Source organism: Pleurodeles waltl, chromosome 7 (assembly GCF_031143425.1).
Source record: "Pleurodeles waltl isolate 20211129_DDA chromosome 7, aPleWal1.hap1.20221129, whole genome shotgun sequence".
Taxonomy (NCBI): Eukaryota; Metazoa; Chordata; class Amphibia; order Caudata; family Salamandridae; genus Pleurodeles; species Pleurodeles waltl.
In genome coordinates, this window is record NC_090446.1 from 1,447,556,575 (window position 1) to 1,447,577,460 (window position 20,886).

The 20,886-nt window shown below is 44.8% G+C and overlaps 1 protein-coding gene across 1 annotated transcript in view; it reads left to right on the top strand.

Annotated features, from left to right (window-relative positions):
- Positions 1–20,886, top strand: part of FXYD1 (FXYD domain containing ion transport regulator 1) — a 206,328-nt gene that overhangs the window by 171,179 nt on the left and 14,263 nt on the right. Inside the window, exons 6-7 of the mRNA XM_069201104.1 lie at positions 6,484–6,533; positions 11,747–11,787. Of these exons, the coding sequence (XP_069057205.1) occupies positions 6,484–6,533; positions 11,747–11,769 (73 nt within the window). The 3' untranslated portion in view covers positions 11,770–11,787. The remainder of the gene's footprint in view (positions 1–6,483; positions 6,534–11,746; positions 11,788–20,886) is intronic.

The following is a 20,886-nucleotide window of genomic DNA, read 5'->3' on the forward strand; positions in this document are numbered from 1 at the left end:
CTAGTAAACCAAGAACTAGCAACTTTCAACCCAGTAGATTGCATAGGGTTGTGGGAGAGGGGTGAAGTCAGTTACATGGGGGTGGCAGGCTGCTTTTTATTGGGCGAGTTTGAAGGTTGATCTCATTCCTCCTAAAATACATTTTTGTGTCGGTCCCACCAATGGAGCCAAATTCATACCCCCCCGTGCACTGGTTTTCTTTGATCAGCAGCCTCTAGTGGTTCTGGGAATTCCAGATTGCATGGCCTCTCTGGCTCTTTTGGGTGCCCAGCAGGAAACTTCAGTGCCCATCAGACCTATGCTCTACTATCCCCCTGAGTCCCTCAGCAGATGCTTGATCCAGTTGTGGAACAGGAATGCCTTTGTCCTGTTCTTAAGGAGAAAAAAGTATGAACAATGACTCTAAATGTCAGAATGCCATTGGAGAGTGAGCTCAACCAAGTTTGTTGCAAATTCCCTTGGTCTAGCTTTCGCTTGGCCATCGCTGTTGTGGATGCTGTCCCACCATCACATTTCACAGAATCCTTTCAAATATCTAATTCCGAGATGCAGAATTTCTGGAAATAAAAGTCACAGATACCCAGCAGGTCAATATTACTCTCATTAGTCCTCTGCCAGCTGGGTCCCCATCCTTAGGATTATTGCACTTCACAGAAAAATTGTAAAGTCTGGAAGGAGATCATGCCTCTAGTGAAGGTACTGTGAGAAGATCATCACAGGCATTCCCAAATGTCAGCTTTACACTTTCATCTCCTGTCCTCTTCTAGGGTATCCTTTAAAACCCTTTTCAACTCACTAGGCCAGGATTATTGAACAATGATAGAGGTTTTTCCATCATTTGTCACAAACACATAAGACACTTGAGTTGGTTTCCATTATATTTCAGAAAAGGGAAAGTAAAGGAGGTAAGTTAAACTAAAAGGACTGGTACTTGAGCACATTGACATCATCAAATTCTGGTTAGTAAGTTCGAGTTAGAGTATTACACTTTTATACCAAACAGGTACAATGCAATAATGCTAGTCACCAGGGCAGTGCAGAACTGCCATAATGCTTGGCATTTGTCTGAAGCATCTGTGCAGAATTTAAATCTTTCTTCACCTCACTCTGGTCCAATTGCAGCTGACCTGCAGCCTCTGTACACCTACTGTTGACTGGCATTCTGCTCAGCGTTAACATCTGCTGGGTGCACCGCCCCTCTTCAATAGCTTTCTATATGGACCCTCAATATGGACCTTTGTTGGAAAGTGGCAAAAGGAATTGCAATGCTGCAACAGTGATCAAATATTTAACATGTTAGGTTCTTAGAGTCAATAAAGAGAGTTTTATTAATTTTGAATTATTTATTCTTCAAAGTTGAGTAATCAATTAATATCAAGTTGAAGAAACACACATGAAGAGTGACCCAAAACTGTCCCTTCTCTACTCATCTCTGTCCCCCTAAAATGCAATAACTCCGAATAGTACTTGTTCTCAGTCTGCATCATTTAGAAAAGAGCGCTCAATCTTTTACATTACACAAGATTCTCACAGTTATCTGTCTCATGTGCTTACAGCTATCATAGTATTCTGAACAGTATATTAACTCTCTCTAAAACCTAATACAATCTTGCAGCAGGATAAATAACTGTTGTATCTTAACAGTTCAGTAACTGGAAAAACTTTCACAATGTTCTCTATACTCAATTTTATTTCCTTAAACTATTGTAGTCAACTCTGCATGATCTATTTGTAAATTCTCAATCCCTCTGTAATTCATTTGCCCATATAGTCACCTATAGCTCGGAGCTCTCGAGACCAGAGCAACAAAGAAACATTGGCTAGGAAGGGCACAGGGATCATCTTTCAGCTACTCACCAATGGATTCAGCATAGTTCTGTGTTCTCTTGTCTCTGATTCTGGAACCGCTCTCTGCCTCTGCTTTCCCTGGGACACCATTTATAATTAATTTATTGATACAATGATTTACAATGCAAAAATATTCAGATGATGTTGCACATTTAAACAATACATCTTCTTATTGGATGGTAAGGTTGGCTACAATTCCTTCTGCTCTCTTACGTCTCAAGTTTCTGTAAGAACAATTTTTATATATGAATATAATGCCCATGTAGTTCAAACCATTCACGCAATGTTAATGTTTCTAGTTTTGAGCCATGTTTACATTTAAATACATCTCAGCGCATTTCAAAGCAGTTTAGTAGGTGGGTAAGAGTGTAAGTAATACAGCCTCTATTGTTTTAAAGAAAGATGTAATTTCATAAGTCAGGAAGAGGTTATAAAAGACACATTTAGAAGACATTTTTTTTATGCCAGCCTAGCAAGTTTTGCAAGTTATGCAGCACGGCTTAGGCAAAGCTCAGAGCATGCTTTGAAACGTTCAAGCAACAACAGTTTTGGGCCTAGCAGGTCATTCTCATGTTAATGATTAATGCTTATGATTCTTAATTTTCTGTGGAGGCCTCATTACATCTGTGGCCCTCTTTCATATGAACGTTGTGTAAGATCCCAATGTCAAGATTGACATACATTTGGGAGCGCTGCACTGTGAGTGAAAAGGCGCATGGCCTAAATCAAGGCGGGCAAACCTGAGGCTTGTTCAGCACATCCTAGTGATCAGGACAGGTAAAAGACCCAGGAGTTAAATCAAACAGTAACAGGGAAATACACAAGGAAAGTGGATTTTCTCTAGTAGGATTTTAAACTGGAAAGATTTAGGCCCTCATTTCTACTCTGGCGGGCGGCGGTCGCCGCACGCCAGGCGGGAACCGCCATATGGCCGATCCGCGGTCGAAAGACCGCTGGGGCCATTCCGACCTTCCCGCTGGGCCGGCGGGCGCTAACATTGTTAGCGCCCGCCGGCCCAGCGGGAAGGCGGCCTGCAACACTGAAGCCGGCTCCGAATGGAGCCGGCGGTGTTGCAGGTGTGCGACGGGTGCAGGTGCACCCGTCGCGCTTTTCACTGTCTGCTAAGCAGACAGTGAAAAGCATGCTGGGGCCCTGTTAGGGGGCCCCTGAACTGCCCATGCCAGTGGCATGGGCAGTGCAGGGGCCCCCAGGGGCCCCAGGACACCCGTTCCCGCCATCCTGTTCCTGGCGGTGAAAACCACCAGGAACAGGCTGGCGGGAAGGGGGTCGGAATCCCCATGGCGGCGCTGCTTGCAGCGCCGCCATGGAGGATTAGCCCAGCCGGGGGAAATCCGTCGGGAAACCGCCGGACCCAGTTTTCTGACCGCGGCTTTACCGCCGCGGTCGGAATGGGCTTTGAAGCACCACCAGCCTGTTGGCGGTGCTTCAGTCATGAGGATTAGCCCAGCCGGGGGAAATCCGGCGGAAAACCGCCGGACCCGGTTTTCCGACCGCAGCTTTACCGCCGCGGTCGGAATGGGCTTTGAAGCACCGCCAGCCTGTTGGCGGTGCTTCAGTCATCCGCGACCCTGGCGGTCATAGACCGCCAGGGTCAGAATGACCCCCTTAATGTTGTTTATCTGGAGGTGGATCTGGACTGGTTTTTTTTAGTTTGTTTTCCTATGTCAAGTGGTCACAGTTAGTTTTCTAATTCTACTTGCCAGACATTTTTGTGGGCCTCCTTTTAGGCAATAAGAAACTGTTTACAAAATGGCAGGTTCATGCATTCTGGTTTACTGGTGTCGGGGTGCAGGATTGCATGCCTGTAGGTCATAGACGTCACTGCCTTAGAATAGAGCTGTTTTACATCAAACTTTGAACTGTATTGCCCATTATAGCTAACAGTGGCCATTATATTTTAGCTGGTGGGAGCCGATAGAAATAGAAAGGATGTCCCTAACCCCAGTCTCAAATCATGTCCTGAGTTTGCTGCTTCAGAAGTTCCACACATCCTTTTTAAGAAACAGACAACGCAATAATGAGGACATTTGTTTGTCCTACCTAAAGACGTCAGTGGCTTTAATTGACGCTAAACTAGATAAACAAAGGGGTGGCATTGGACTGTCTTATTTCAAAGGATGTCAGGCAACTTTTCTATTGGCCAAAGTCTCTAAATGGCTTTAAATGAAGAAGACAGACCCCTCATGGCTGATACACGAGGAACACTTAAAGATTTCTATTTCATTTCTATCTTTGCTGCTCATGGGGAAACCCCCATCCAAGACTGATTCACAGATTATTACAGATTATGCAATGCAACTCAAATCCATAGATTGTAATTCCAATAACAAAATCAAGAATACAACATGTCTTTCTCTTTGGATGAACAAATAATCGGAAATGATAAAGTGATGGTAGACTGGGTCATGTAGAAAAGGAAGTACACTGTTTTGATCAATGATCTCATGAATGAAAATGATCTAACAAACTTCTCATAAATTCAAATCCTATTTGACCTGCCCAACATGGACTATGACCCATTTCTGAAAACTCAGGGGATGACTGTTTAAAATGAAGATTTTTTATGATATACCAGATGTTGTACATGTATTGTTAAAACTTCTCCTCAAAACTCTTTGAGCCTCTGGATTGAATAACATTTTAGACAAACACAGTTCTCCTGTAGAATAATGGCAAGTGGGCGGATAGACATAAATCAATATTCAGAGAGAAGATCTATCCTATATTTATGGAGACAGATATTTCCTGGTACTCCATCTTCCATGGACTCCTCATAAAATGGCAAGATTGTGTCTTAGGGAGTCTGTCATTTGTTGACAGAGGACAGAACTCTTATGCATATGATGGTAGAATGAAACATGAAATCCCTCATTTAGTCTAAGATTATGGATGAAGTTGCACTTATGTTTGCACAGAATGAGTCCCTTATGGAGATTCTTGTGAGTGTATGTTGGTTGCTTCAATTCATCATTGGAGCCATACATTAGTACTGCTGGATCTTTTAATGGTTGTTGCTTCTAGGTCTATGCTGTGCTATTAGAAAGACAGTAAAAAATGGTCTTCACATACCTAGAGGGTATGCATTTCTCAAACCAGAAGATGAAATTAATTATCCTTAATTGTTTTATAGAACTAAGGGTACGATTTATAATTAAATTAATCGGGGGGAGGTTTGGCAGTCATGCCGACAGAATAATGTACTTGACTGCACTTCCACATGCCAAATTATGAAATGACCTCCAAGCTACTGGTCATTTCATAAAGCATTGTCACGAAGGTTCCTGCCAATGCTTTTTTTTAGGTTGATGCACAGTTCTGTCAAGCATGAGGAACCTGTGCGTTATTTTCAAAAAGAAAATACTGAAGCAAAATTCTCAGTTTGAAAATAAAAAATACATTGCTCCCCTTGCCATGGGCATCCCGGGGGGGGGGGGGGGGGGGGGGGGGAGCATTTTGTAGTATTCACTGCCCCGTACTTCCAGGGTTTTCCTTGCAGTGACGGGTAGTGAAAACTGACCTCTAATTCCAACTAAGGACATTATGTGGGCAAAATGAGAGGTCAACCTCAGATAACTTCTACTCCGTTGGGCTGTCAGAGGGATTTAATTACAGCAGAGATAGAGTAGTGTCTGCCATGATTAAACCAAATGTCTGACCACATTTTAATCAGGCAGGTGGACTACAGTCGTGGTGGTAAGGATACTCCTTCACCGTTGCAACGGAGTGTCCATATCGTCAACATATGAATCATGCCCCAAATCTTGTTAGAATCCTCTATGGAACAAATTTCATTAATATATTCAGAAGGCACAACCTCCTTGGTTGAGATGTATATGACCTATACAAACTAATATTAGATACATTTCTTTTGTGATCGATCTTATGAATAGAAGGTTACATGACTAGCACATTTAAGAATGTCATTGCCTGTACCTCCTTCCCTAAAAGGACTCTGTTCTCATGTCTTATTTTCCTCTTTATCTCTCCATTTCTTTATATCTCTACCCTTAACATTTTTTCATAGAGTGATGTTTTCGTTATATGACCCATTTTGTTTACTGCAACTATACCAACTTCATGTTAAATGTATGACATTATCCAATTTATATAGGCTTGTACTTAGAATATGTTAAGTTGACAAATGTGAACCTTATTATAGATAAGACATGCTGTAACTTCATGTTATCCAAAATCCAATAATATATGTTGAGCACACAGAAAAAAGAACAGCCGTGCTCAGAGTTACACTGGGGGTTCAGACTCTGTATGTTTCCCTTTACGGCATAGAAACATTTAGGTAATAGATTAAGCCCTTTCATACCCCATCACTGTTCTTGCTACTCCTTGATTCCGTGTCTTGAAGAAAGCAGCAAGACCATAAATGAACAGGTTATTAAGAGATATGTCTACTTCATGTAATTTTTCTCCCTTGATCTTTCCACAGTCCCTCAGCAATGGGGGAAGAGAGGTGGGGGAATGAGGCTCAATCTGAAATGTCAATGTACTTTCTAGTGGTAGGGCAGGAGTTGATAATTCCCCTAGGATGGCTATAAGGTAATTCATCTATATGAATATAGCTGAAGTGCTGCATATAAATGTCTCCTTTTCCCACAGGACCGGTGAGCCTGACGAGGAAGCGGGGACCCTGAGAGCCTCCATCAGGCGTAAGTTGAAGCTAACTTTTATTGGTGACTGACATCATATACAATTTGCCTCTGTGTAGCTTTACTCTGGACCACCTGGGCCATCAATCACCCCCATTACTGAATTAATTTTAATTATGTTGTTGCCTGGTCTGGATGCATCCCTCCTGGAGCTTTTAAGTACTAGATGTCCCTCTGTGTATACTTGTGAACTTTTGAACTATTCTCCAGAGAACCTTGGAAACCTCTGACTTCTGGAGAAAAGAAGATATTAAGTTAACATTGTTCTCTTAGAGAGAGGCTATTCTCTCAAAAGATCCAGGTTAGGAGAACAATAGAATTGGGTGAATGTGAATGGCTGAACAGTTGAATGCGCAGTAGGAATGTACTTATCTATGCTCTTATTACCCGACTGCAGGTCCTTCCTTTAAACAAATCCCAATAAGAAGAAAGGTGCAGGTTTTCAGAGACACACACTGAATATCCTATCTTCAAATGGGAAACACAGGCTGCAACTGGATCTGGAGGCGGTCTCTTTCTATTCCCATTCCCCTTTCCTCCTAGCGGATGCAGGGTTCAAACAATCAGTTAAAGTCTGAGCACACATCTGTTGGAGGGAGTTGGATAAAAGGCATCTGCTCTTGTGGAAGTTTAATTTAATGGGTAATCTTCTGACACCATCCCCCTAGAGTGTGTATTGGGCCAGGACAGGGAGAGGCAGAGTCTTGTTCACTGCAAAGACTTTACTTTGAAGTTTGCCAACCTCAAAGGCAGAAATGAGTATAAGTATTGGACTACTGACCCCACAACTTCGGAACACTTCTGGACTGACGACATTCTGCCAGGAGAAGAGCTGGGTGCTTAAGGAGGACCTGACACTTTTCTGTTGCTTTGCTCTGTTGATCTGTTGCTGCTACTTCTGCCCAGGGAGTGAAAGGACTGGACTTTGCTTTCAACATCCTGCTTTCCAAGGTTCTCCAAGGGCTTGAACTGAGCTTGTCTCCGGTTAGAAGTCTCAGGGGCATCAAAGACTTCATCTGCCAGCTCCTGGGCTTTCTTGCTGACAGCCCTGACTTGCCAGTTGGTGCCAAATCTAGTTCATTGGCCCTTGGAAGTGAGTTCTGGTGAAGAACAAGAAGAACCAGGCACATCAACTCCGGACTACTCCAGAACCGGCATGCTGCCTGGCTCCGCGTCACTGCCTGCACAAAGTCCTGGTCTCTGCTAGAGTGAGATGACCACCACTGACCCCCCAGGCCAGACGCCGGTGCAGCGACTCTGAAGTCTTGTGACATTGTGAGTCCTGAGTTCCGTGCCACCGACATGCATGACACCTAACTCTGCCATTGCGCCTGTGGCCCTGAGGTGTGACGTGACCCCGAAAGGTCGGCCCATCGCACCTTGACCCGCCATATTTATCAACCCTGCCGAACCGTAAAGGAAACTACACCTCGCCGCCGACACTGGGAACCAATGCCTCACCTCCCCGGTAGCAGTAAGGAACTAACACCACGCCAGCGAAGCCTCACCTCCACAACTCCATGTAATGTCTTTGTTTCATCGTTTTCAAAGTACTATACCTGGGGGTCTGTGCAATTCCATGTCTGGCACTGCAGTCCCTCGTGAGTGGTGTCGGACTGTTGGGAACGACTCCGTCAACTACATCGTGATAGACCCAGTTGGAGCTATTGTGTTTCTGAGTGCTTAATTGGGATTTAATCTTTAAAAATTCGTATCTCTGCTTGTGTATGTTGGATATTTGTCATTTTGGTCTTGTTGTACTCAGATAAATATTGGCTATGTTTCTAAACTGGTGTGGAGTACTTTTGTGGTGTTTTCACTCTGTTACTGTGTGTTAACAAATATTTAAGACACTGCCTCTGAGATAAGCCTGACTGCTCGTGCCAAACTATCAAGGGAGTGAGCAGGGGTTATCTTAGGTGTGTGACTCCCTTACCCTGACTAGAGTGAAGGTCCATACTTGGACAGGGGTTCAAACCACTTCCAACTAAAGACCCATTTCTAACAGTTATTCCTCTGCTCCTACACACTTACAGTTTCTCTCATCCATCTCTTTTCTCTCACATATAGGTGTCACTCATTCATACACTTTCAAATATTTACAGTCCTGGCCATGGGCACAAATTGGCTCTTCACAGACCTCCAACTCCTTACTCTTGAGTCTCACTCATTCCCACACCTAGGACCTCATCTACCTACAGTTTCACATATTCTCAGGAATGTACACAATAAGTCTTTCTCACTGCTCTCATCTCCCACATTTTCACTGATAGTCTCATACTTCTGACTGCAGACATTACAAGCTGATTCTTAGAAGAGTGAACTTATAGTAATATTCTCACTCATCCAGATGATGTCATGCATGTGCAATTTTACTTATTCTCACACCCCCAGACCTGTACTTGGGTATTATACTTACATTCTCTCTCATTGCTTATGCACTGAGGTGCAGTTACGAGTCAGACAGAGCAGTATCTCTGGGGGCACACCGCTTTGCTCAATCACGCCTGGCCCAGTGCTCCTGATCTGGATTTCCCAGGAGCGGGAACACCGGACCCTCTGGCTGGTTAAATAACTTTGGAATTGGGTTTCTAAGGTATGTGGGAGCATGCGAGCATGCACTGCTCCTCTCGCCAGACCACTTCCTGCCCTCTCCTCTGCCACCCTCACACCTGACTCCTCGCTTACATTTACCACCTTGTGAGAATTATCCTCTCATTATATGGTACTGGCATGTGTTTACGGATGTGGAGTTCCCTCTCCGCCAATACTGTGCATCTTGTAATCAGGCCCATAGAGTGTCACTGTTTCTTCCTTTTTTTACTACAGACTCTCATACTCCCTCTCAGTCATTGTCACAAAGGTGCCTTTAAACCCCTATAGGTTCCCTCAATCTAGCAACTCTGTAACACTTCATTTCCCACATCTGTCTTTTCTATGTACTGTTAATACCAGTTGGTGCCATTGTCCGAGACCTCACTCCCCATACTCCCTAAGACTCACTCATTTTCACACCTCTGTGCTCATTCATTTACTATATGACTTATACCCATACTAGGACATACTATTTCAGTCTCCTTCATTCGTACTCATTGGTACGCAGGTTTACACATTGCAACACTTGTGGCCTTGTGTGTAAATAGGTGTAATTACTCAAACACTAGTGGCCCCTTTTTGTCTTGCACATTGGCACAGGAATGTCCTCATACCTTTGCAGTCTTACTCATTTTCAGACCTTCAGTCTAGTCTCATCCACTTTGTTTCACTCATTCCCACAACATACTGATAGCACGCTCTAGGATCATTAACTTCATACCTGCAGTCTTGTGCCGAGTGAAGTGGAGGCAGTGAAGCACACTGATCTCACCTCACCTGTGCGGACCTAACATGCCATTGGGATCAGAGAATTATTCTGACTGTTTGTGGTGGTGTTGAGTTCAATGCCAGAATCTTATGGGCAGTAAATGGTTATATGCCTGAGGAAGTTAGGGTGAGTGTTAAAACCTCATGTATGGGGTAGGCTGGAAAAGAAAGGGGACTATAGATGTATTGCGCAGACAGAACCAGAGTGGTTGTATTGTTTCTGGGTTTTTTCAGTGGCATTAGGACGTCTATATGTAGTCCTTGACACTAGATGGGACAAATACTACAGCTCTGTTATGGGATATCTGGACATCCTAGGAAACTAGGGAACTTGTGAAAAGAAGGCTGGTGGGCACTGTAGCTGTACCTCATTGAGAAAGGCAGAAGGCACTTGTGGGTAGATGCACCTCCTATCTTGGCCATATGGTGCCCCTTGAATGATATTGGAAACCAAGCTCATTGCACTATTGATCAGTGTTGAGGGGCCAGAAAGCCAGCAGCTTGGAATTGCACTAGAGGAAAAATTTAACCAAACGAGTAATGGAAGCTTTGACAGCCCGGAGATGGTGTCTTGCTGCCCAGTGTTGTTTTGCAACACTGGAGACACCTGTATCTTTGGCAACCAACAAATACATTGTGATGTAAAGGACATAATAGATAACTTTGGGGAACTGTGATGTGGCTATGTGGGGATAGCTAGTAAGGAAACCAGTCCCAACAGTTTCCTGGAAAGAGACTGTGAAGGATATTAGTGCATGGGTGATAAAAACTAAGGCGGTCATTATGAACATGGAGGTGTGGGCCGCCATGCCAGCGGTGGTGGGAAATCCCACCAGCCGGCAAGGCGGCCCACACCACCACATAATGAAGCCATGGAGGGCCGCTATAGGCGGCCCTCACCCACCACCAGGATGCCTCCATCAGGCAGCCTGGCGGTGGACGGCATCATTATCCGACAGGGCAGCAGTGCTGCCCTTCGGAAAATGATCCCTTAGCCTCCAGCCTTTCTCTGGCAGGTTTCCCCGCCAGGGAAGGGCTGGCGGAAGGGGTGCACCGAGGCAAGTGCATGGGCAGTGCAGGGGGCACTGTGCAGTGCCCCATCGCGCAGGTCTGATCTGCATGACGGGTGCAGCTGCACCTGCCGCGCATAGGCATTGGCGGCAGCTCCATGTGGAGCTGCCGTCAATGTACCGGCCAGGCATTCCTCTGGGCCGGTGGGCAGAAACAATGTTTCTGCCCTCCGGCCCAGAGGAATGTACATTATACGGCCGGCGGGGTTCTGGGGGCGCTGGCGGTAACGGAGAAGACCGCCAGCATGAACACGGAGATTTTCACCGCTGTGTTCATAATGAGGGCCTAAGAGTGGAAAGGATCTTGGAAGAGGGGCCTTTCAAATCCTAAGAGGCCATGAGCACTGCCTCTTGGTTAGAACTGAGCCAGTTGGTGTGTCCCTTGCACAATAGAAAGTCACAAACTAGTTCCAGATAAAGTACCAGACCCTGTGCAGACGAGTTCAAGGGTGATCAGAAGATGAGATCTGATGACCTGGTGGAATCTAATTACCTTCCTGCCGTGTGACCGACTAGCATTTCAAAGGCCATGACGTATGGATAAAGCTCACTTTTCTACTATGGAGTCACTCTAAGAAGCTGGCATCTTGCATTAGGAACTAGACAAAGGCACTATGGCGGCTGTACCTAAGCTAAGCTAAATAAACTAAAGCTAACTGGGTGTGTGTGAATAAATGAGAAAGGTAGATTCCAGCATCACTTTAAGGGCAAATGTGATCTTTTTTTTCAAAGTAAGTTCTCTGATCGAATCCTAATGGTCTTACTTTCCTTTTCTTCTAGGTTTATCAACCAGAAGATTCTAGGAAGCCAGCTCAGCCGAGGTTGGTAAGTGCCCTCCACCACCCTGTTTCAACCCCTGGTTTCATCATTTCCAAATTCTGGCCACATTCTCTAGTTCTCCTGTTGCCTCTAAACCTCCAGTGTGGATGTCTTGTTTCCTATATTTCTCCTTCAGCTACTAATATTGCAGCTTCTTCCCACTCTCTTGTGTCCTGCTTGTGTTTTCTTCTCTCTTGCCCTCTGGTGTTCCGATTGCCTCTATAGGATTTTGCTCTTTGGATCACCCCTTCTCATCAGCGGGCGTCCGGGTCATCCTTCTCTTGTCTCCTGCTCTGGGCTTCACTGCTCTCTCTCCCCCACTTTCTGGACTTACTTCCCTCTCCTGCTTTGTTCTGTTGTCTGACCTTCCTCTTCCCCACCTAATGTTCATGTTCTCACTCTCTAGTCAAGTTCTCCACACACCCTTCCTGTTTCCTCTCTGGCATTTAGCACCTTTTCTCTGACTGTTGATGTTCTTTTTCTCCATCTCTGGTTTCATCCTCCGATTGTCCACTCTCTCTCACTCCATTTCTGTCTCTCTCTCTTAGTTCCCCCCAGTAGTCTCACCCATCTCACTCTCCTGATGTTTGTTACTTGAGTTTGTCATTTAACGTTTTCGGCCACAGGACCTTACCCGCTCTTACCACACATATGTACATATGTATTACAAATGAAAATGATAGGGAAAGAAAATAAAATTACATTGATTATAAAAAAGAAAAGAAAATTACATTTTTTATAAAAGCACATGCGCACATAGAAGGAAGGTTAGAGGTTTAAAATGAAAGAACAATGAAAGGTTAGGAAAGAGGTAATCTGCTACTTTGTTATAGTATCTATGCAGTTTTATGTACTCTTTTTAGCACTTTAAGGCAAAGCCTTTGCTTGGTGCTGCAGGCAGGGTTTGCCTGTTATCATTCCTACTTAACTCGAAGCTTAAGATCCAGAGTTATGATTATTTCGTGCAACAAAGTGCAGAAACAAGAGTTACAGTGATGTGCTGTAGAGCATGGAGAAAACAGCACAGACACATACTTATTAAAAATGGCCTTCTGCTGCTGTCATCTGCACTGGCCTGCTACAAAGGCGTCCTTGCGTGGCTCGCAGCCTTGCACAAAGTTGCAGAGGTCAGTGTGTGCTGCCTACCGTAGGGGTTGTACTGGAACTATGCCCTTTCAGTGCCAATTCCAATGCCCAGACAAATGTGAAGGTTCAGATACATTTGATCTGTGCTGTGCACTGCAGCACATATGCAGTTTGTGGGTTTGGAGACATAAACGCATTTCCCCTTCTAAAGCCTGCTTCAAGGAGGCGTTATTTTGGGACACAAAGCCCAGGCTCTGATTTACTAAGGCTTTGGGCCAGCCAAAAGCCACTAAACAAGGTCTTTGTAAGGGTGCTTACTTTGCAGCACAGAACTTATTTTGCATTGGAAAGAAGCCTTTTTCTCAGAGCAAATAACGCTGTGCTCTGCTCTGCATTGCTTTGCGTCAAGGGGTATTATTAGGGTGGAACTTGGGTGGAACAGCACAGAGACCTGTAGATTTTGATGCAAGTTCATAGATGAATTGATTCAATCTGAACTAATCTGTCTAAAGATTCTTGAGAAAGCTCTAGCAGTAACTGAAAAACCGTAACATACTGGAAGACGGGCAATCAAGTTTCTGTCCCAGCACTACAACTCTCACAGAAGTTAAGACTGCCCTATTGGAAATCAAAGCTTGAGAACATCCTGGTCAAGTGATGTGGTTGGACTTATCAGCGTTGTAGAGTCTTGAACACATAGATTTGCTGCTTAGTCTTGATGAGGAGGCTGGGGTGTCCAAATCCACTGATGGGTGGTCCTTCTCTTTAGTGTTAGACCTTTAGGCTTGATAAGTCTTGGAGGAGTATAACCATCTCTCCACCCCCACCCCCAGGGCTCTGTCTAAGAGGGTCCTGGCGTGTTCCAGCATTATTCGACATTTATGTCAAGTTGCTTCATGTGAATTTCAGTGCATCAAATGTAGGTTTGTACACTTGTGCCAATGACCCACAAATAATGTTATCTTTATCAAGGATCCACAGATTATGAGTAGGTCAGAATGGGGTGGGGTATGTACTGCACCCATTCTGAAGTATTTACAGTGTGACGTAAGTATACCCCATCCTCAGTACACCTCAAACGGGAAATTACATTTGGAATTGGAGCGTTCAGCACCAAATGTATCAGGATTTACTGCCAATGTTCCCCCAATAAAGTTTAGCATGTTTGCCTGCTGAAATGTACCTGTGCATATTTGTGGGGCTATAATGCTTGCCCTTCAACTTATAATGTAGATTCCGGTAGAAACGTGTTTGTGCTGACACCCGAATGTAGATCCATTGTTAACATCGGGGATTAGGAGCCCATGTGCAGTCAGAATACCAGCTGAATGACTTCCTCCAACCACCTTATCCTGCTAGTTAGAAAAGCTCCTCCCTTCCTTGACAACTGAGGAAGACTAAAGTAATCGAGGACCATCACTGGCGTGAAAACGGTCTGCTTTTAGGTACCAGTTATCTGCAGCATTAAGCATTGAAAGCCCGCAGTACAGACCATGAAGAATTCTGCACCAAGGCCTGGGGGTAATCAGCAGAGGCCACAAACCCCCAGCACTCGCAGCCATGCACTGGTTCCATGCAATGGCCACAGTTACATTTAAGGTCCTTATCTTGGACCCTTGATGGGAGCTTTAAAAGATAAGGCCTTTGATGAGCATGGATTTAGATCTATTCGAGAGGGTGGATGCAGGGGTTTAGCAACAGCAAAGCTTTTTGGGACCTGGACTTACCTTTCATCATCAGACTTTGACCCAAAGCAAGAGACAGTCAGGTAGGGAAGGGACGAAGACGAAAGAACGTAAAGAAAGCAAAATAGTGTGAGAGGGAAAACGGAGCCTGCAAGAATGAGATAAAGAGACTGGCGCATGAGGCATGGGGTGAAAACACGGCGAGGCATCCTTGGCATCCGGATTACGGAAGCAAGCTCCTAAAGCAGTCTTTGGGCGCCTACATCTAGGTTTTTTATTTATTTTTACAAACTAAGCACTGGCAAGAAAGCTCTGCATAGGACGACGTCACATCCATCAGGTCTGTGTAGGGGTTTCTGGTTCAAAGAGGACGAGGATAAGGTCTCACGCGCCTGCAGCTAGTTTATTTTAGCAGTCACCTGCAAGGCTGGGCCTCTTGCTGGGTGAGTGCCTCCTGGCACAGGTGAATGCTTCTAGTGCCATCAGAAGCAGAGGTGGTGATGATGGGCCTCTGAGCCTCTGATCCGGAGAGGGTCCCACCGCGTCCTATTGATCAGCACAGGCACGCGCGCTGCCAGGCTATGCCAAGGCCTCTTGAAGACTTATGGGAAACGGGGGAGAAGCAGACGGGAAAAGAAACCACACGGAGAAGCCACAGAGAGGCTGGCAGCCCCAGAGGACCTCAGAAAGCCCTCTCCTGGCTGTGTGCCAGGATAGAGGCGCGCACGTGAGCACTGTACAGCAGAGCTAGTGCTGAGGGCTGGAACTGCTGTGCCTGGCTGTCAGGGCACAAGAGTAGAGACAGACTGAGGGATGGCGTGGCCAGTGTTTTCAGAGGCACCCATCCTTCAGTGCCACGCCATCACAGCAGGAGACTAATGTGACCAGGCCCTAGGGTGGCAAGTGCCTCGAACCAGTCAGAAACCGGATCAAGCTCAAGGAATGCCAAAGCTGCGCTCTCAGTGGGATTAAAAGGTGTTGGAGGGCTGTGGCTCTAAAAGGGGCGTGGCTAGACAGGTGTTACTACGAATCCTTTCAGGGCGTGGCCCGAGTAATTAAGGGCGTGTCTTAAGACAGCTAAATAAGATCCTGCGCTTCACGCAGCGCCCACTAAAATGTCTTTGGTTTCCTGTCAGTGAGTTGTCTGTTATTCAGCCACACATATGACACACCAGTGGACATTCACCTAAAGCAAGCCACAGCCAATGGCTCTGCCAAGGCTTGTTATCTGTATCAAATGAACAATGATCATCTATGTGAAAATCTTTCAATTCTAAAACTATGAGTTTGTGAGTTAAACATTACTTAGGTCTGCGGAAAGGCTTTGGAGTGGCTCAGACCCTCCTGTTCTCCCCTTCACATCACTTTCTTCTGCAGTCCCTCACTCGGTTAGCCATACATGCCCGTTTCTCCCAACATCATTCTGAAATCTTCCATCTGCAATGCCACGCTTTCACTCAGTATGCAACGATCACTCTGTGCGCTCTGCAGAGAGGCCAAGGACTGGATGAGCATGTATTTCGAACACCTTTAAGACACACAGGCAGGCACTGTGAGGTACTCGAACTACCTTCAGCCTCAACTTCAGAGCTCTCGGCCGTGTGGCGTCATAGCCACCCAAACTGTACTACAGAAAAACACGAAACATAACAGTAATTACCCGTGACAGGCCGTTGTTAGATTCATGGCCCTGACTGTCCACGGACTACCGAAACCACAGAGAGACAAGGACGGAAAAACAGGCCCTAAAACATGGTTGCTCTGGGTTCTATTTTTAATATAAAAACGACCTCCTGCACAGTTTTCAAGAAGGTAGGGAGCTGCATGCTCTTCTGGTGTCAGGAGAGTGAAAAACTTACCTTAGCGCAATTTACCTTATTTTTTAAACCTACGCAAACACTATTTATCAATGAGATAAGTATCTGTGTGTGACAAGATATTTGTTTTTAATACTTGTTTCATTGAACAAAACTGGCCCTTAATATCCTAATGGAAAGATTGGAAATATTACACACTGAAGATCTTATAATTCAAATTTAGACCTCCCCGTTGGCTTCAAGGACAAACACTGTGAAGTCTTGACAGCTAAACAGGGCTCCATTAGCCCCGGGCATTCAGGCCTGCTCTGTTGCCAAGCAGAAGCCACATCTGGCTAGGAGTAAGCCAATCTGCAGAGATGCTGGGGCTGCAAGATGTAGGCTAAAAATAGCGAACATTGGCAGTCAGGGTGCAGGGCTGTGATGATGTACCACTGCGCAAAAAGTAGCCAATGCTGCGCTATACAGACATGGAGCCGTGTTACACTTAGGGGAAGATTTACTAAAATATAGTGCAACAAATGCCGCAACCAAAGTTGCAGCGCTGCGTTGCGCAAAGGGGAAAGAGCAGCGCTGAGCCACATTTATTAAACATGGCCTGCTGCTGCCCTCTTCCCCTGTACTGGTGCACAAACAAGTTGCCTGACACCAGGCACACCTGTTTGCACCGTGGTGCAAAGCTGTGCCTGGAACGTGTAGCATATGTTTTGTACTGGAAGCTAATCCTTGCATATGTGAGACTAATGTAACTGAGAGAAACGGATGAGATCTGAGTGACCACGATTCCCCTGAGGAGTCATTTATGTCATGCGCCCGGTTGCCCCACTGATCCCTGCTCTTGGGTGGAGATGAGGCACTGCTAGTTAGCCGGAACTAACCTGGATTAGGCCGACAAGTGTCAAATGGTGCGGGATCAGACTCAGTCCCCTGTAGTACAGGTGATTCTGCCGCCCAAAACCAGTAGTCTCATTAGGATAATGAGAACCTACTCAACACTATCATTGCTGCCATTCTGATGCCTGAATACTCCCCCGTCCTTACTCCATGAAAGTATGCAGTAGCAGCTGTCCGCCACAGTCTATTTCTACTTAGCCCTAACCAATGCCCTGTTTGCATCTGGGAGATAAGATGTATCTATATTTCTAATGTAGTAATTCCATGCCTAGAATGACTGATATAATCGATATCAGTAACTTCCAGGTGTGAAATTACCCAAGGATTACAAGTAATCTACCATGGAATGAGAAATAGCCTTGTAAATTACATTTTTCACACTGATTTACAGATGTGATTCCTAAATTTTGGGTCATACACAGGGGATGAATTCCTCCAGGTTTATCTCGGCAAATTTGTTCCAGGATACACCCACAGTAATTTTGAATGAAGTAAAACTGTATCCCTCACAATTTGTGATTCGGCTAGGAACGAAACACAAATTGTGAGACACTTCTAATGAGGTCCTTAATCAGAGTTCTATTAAAACAGCTCACATTAGTGTTTAGTTTTCAATATCATCATCGCAGTACTTCCCTGCCAAGCTTAAAGCTCACCAACATATGCACAATCTAGTCAATCCAGGATAAGGTGGAGGTGAAAAGTCTGGTCCAGCCATTTTGTTGTGCCAAAAAAAGAGGAAGCTTGGATGTTTCTTCTGTTTATTTTTCCTTCAACCACAACCTTACGATCGAAATTTTTTAAATGTTGATAGAAAATCCTGTCATTTATTAGGATCGAGCCTGCTAGTGCATGCACTAGTGCATGCGTCTCACTTGCAAGACTGTTGTGTACAGTTAAGGGCTTGGAGCCCACCTGTCGCTCACTATTTGATGGTTTGCATGGCACTCTTCCTTACAGCCTTGTATTTCGTCAAGGCAGACCTGGCATCACTTCCATTCCTCGGTGTGGAGCAGGGATCAAGCACTGATTGATTCAACTTAATTAGTGCCCGTCTGCTGCTCCCGACGTGATCAAGGTACTATTTTGTTCTTTTTAACTTCTGGTGCCCTGAAAACAGTAGTCTTATGACTGTCAAAAAAGTGCCCAGCAAACAAACTTGAAAAGTTTTATTTTTGAAAAGCTAACTTTCTTTTATTTTGCTAAGTCACATTTTCTCATTTTCCACTCATGTTTTCTTCAGCTTTTGGTCCTCTGAGCTCTTTTCAAAAGATGACTACTTGTTCAAGTGACATTATTTCCTTACTATCAAAAGATGAAAACTTGTTAACCCCTTTGCTGCCAGGCCTTTTCCCCCTCAGGTGCCAAGCCTTTTTTTTGGCTGTTTGGGGCAGTTTGTGCTTAGTCCCTCATAACCTTTTGTCCACATAAGCTACCCATGCCAAATTTGTGTCTTTTTTCCCAACATCCTAGGGATTCTAGAGGTACCCAGACTTTGTGGGTTTCCCTGAAGGAAACCAAGAAATTTGCCAAAATACAAAAAAGAATTCTTTTTTTTGCAAAAAATGAGAAAAAAGAGCTGCAGAAGAAGGCTTGTGTTTTTTCCCCCTGAAAATGGCATCAACAAAGGGCTTGTGGTGCTAAAATCACCATCTTCCCAGCTTTCAGGAACAGGCAGACTTGAATCAGAAAACCCCAATTTCAACACAATTTTGGCATTTTACTGGGACATACCCCAGGTTTACTATTTGTTGTGCTTTCAGCCTCCTTCCAGTTAGTGACAGAAATGAGTATGAAACCAATGCTGGATCCCAGAAAGCTAAACATTTTTGAAAAGTAGACAAAATTCTGAATTCAGCAAGGGATAATTTGTGTAGATCCTACAAGGGTTTCCTGCAGAGAATAACAGCTGAAATTAAAAAAAAATTAAATTGAGGTGAAAAAAAGAGCAATTTTTCTCCACGTTCTACTCTGTAACTTTTTGATGCAATGTCAGATTTTTTAAAGCAATATACCGTTACGTCTGCTGGACTCTTCTGGTTGCGGTTATATATAGGGCTTGTAGGTTCATCAAGAACCGTAGGTACCCAGAGCCAATAAAGGAGCTGCACCTTGCAATGGGTTTTCATTCTGTGCCGGGTATACAGCAATTCATTTGCTGAAATATGAAGAGTGAAAAATAGGTATCAAGAAAACCTTTGTATTTCCAAAATGGGCACAAGATAAGGTGTTGAGAAGCAGTGGTTATTTGCACATCTCTGTATTCCGGGTTGCCCATACTAGAATGTGAATTACAGGGCATTTCTCAAATAGACGTCTTTTTTACACACTGTCTTACATTTGAAAGGGAAAAATGTAGACAAAGACAAGGGGCAGTAACACTTGTTTTGCTATTGTGTGTACCTCCAAGTCTCCCGATAAAAATGGTACCTCATTTGCGTGGGTAGGCCTAACGCTCACGACAGGAAACGCAACATGGACACATCACATTTTTACATTGAAATCGGACGTGTTTTTTGCAAAGTGCCTAGCTATAGATTCCGGCCTCTAGCTCAGCCGGCACCTAGGGAAACCTACTAAACCTGCGCATTTTTGAAAACTACACACCTAGGGGAATCCAAGATGGGGTGATGTGTGGGGCTCTCACCAGGGTCAGTTACCCATAATCCTTTGCAAACCTCAAAATTTGGCCAAAAAACACTTTTTCCTCACATTTCGGTGACAGAAAGTTCTAGAATCTGAGAGGAGCCACAAATTTCCTTCCACCCAGCGTTCCCCCAAGTCTCTCGATAACAATGGTACATCACTGGTGTGGGTAGGCCTAGCGCCCGTGACAGGAAATGCCCCAAAATACATCGTGGACTCATCACATTCTCCCGAAGAAAACAGACCTGTTATTTGCAAAGTGCCTAACTGTGGATTTTGGCCTCTACCTCAGCCGGTACCTAGAGAAACCTACCAAACTTGCGTATTTTTTAAACCTAGACACCTAGGTGAATCTAAGTTGGGTATGACTTGTGGGTCTCTCCCCAGGTTCTGTTACCCAGAATCCTTTGCACACCTCAAAATTTGTCCCCAAAACACTTTTACCTCACATTTCGGTGACAGAAAGTTCTGGAATCTGAGAGGAGCCACAAATTGCCTTCCACCCAGCGTTCCCCCAAGTCTCCCGATAAAAATGGTATCTCACTTGTGTGGGTGGGCCTAGTGCCAGCGAAAGGAAATGCCCCAAAACACTATGTGAACACATCACATTTTCACAAAGAAAACAGAGCAGTTTTTTTTCAAAGTGCCAAGCTGTGGGTTTTGGCCTCCAGCACCTAGGGAAGCCCCTGTGCATTTGTGAAAGCTAGATACCTAGGGGAATCCAAAATGGGGTGACTTATGGGGTTCTTTCCAGGTTCTGTTACCCAGAATCCTTTGCAAACCTCAAAATTTGGCACAAAAAAAACACTTTTTCCTCACATTTCGGTGACAGAAAGTTCTGGAATCTGAGAGGAGCCTCAAATTTCCTTCCACGCAGCGTTCCCCCAAGTCTCCAGATAAAAATGGTACCTCACTTGCGTGGGTAGGCTTAGCACCCGCAACAGGAAATGCCCCAAAACACAACGTTGACACA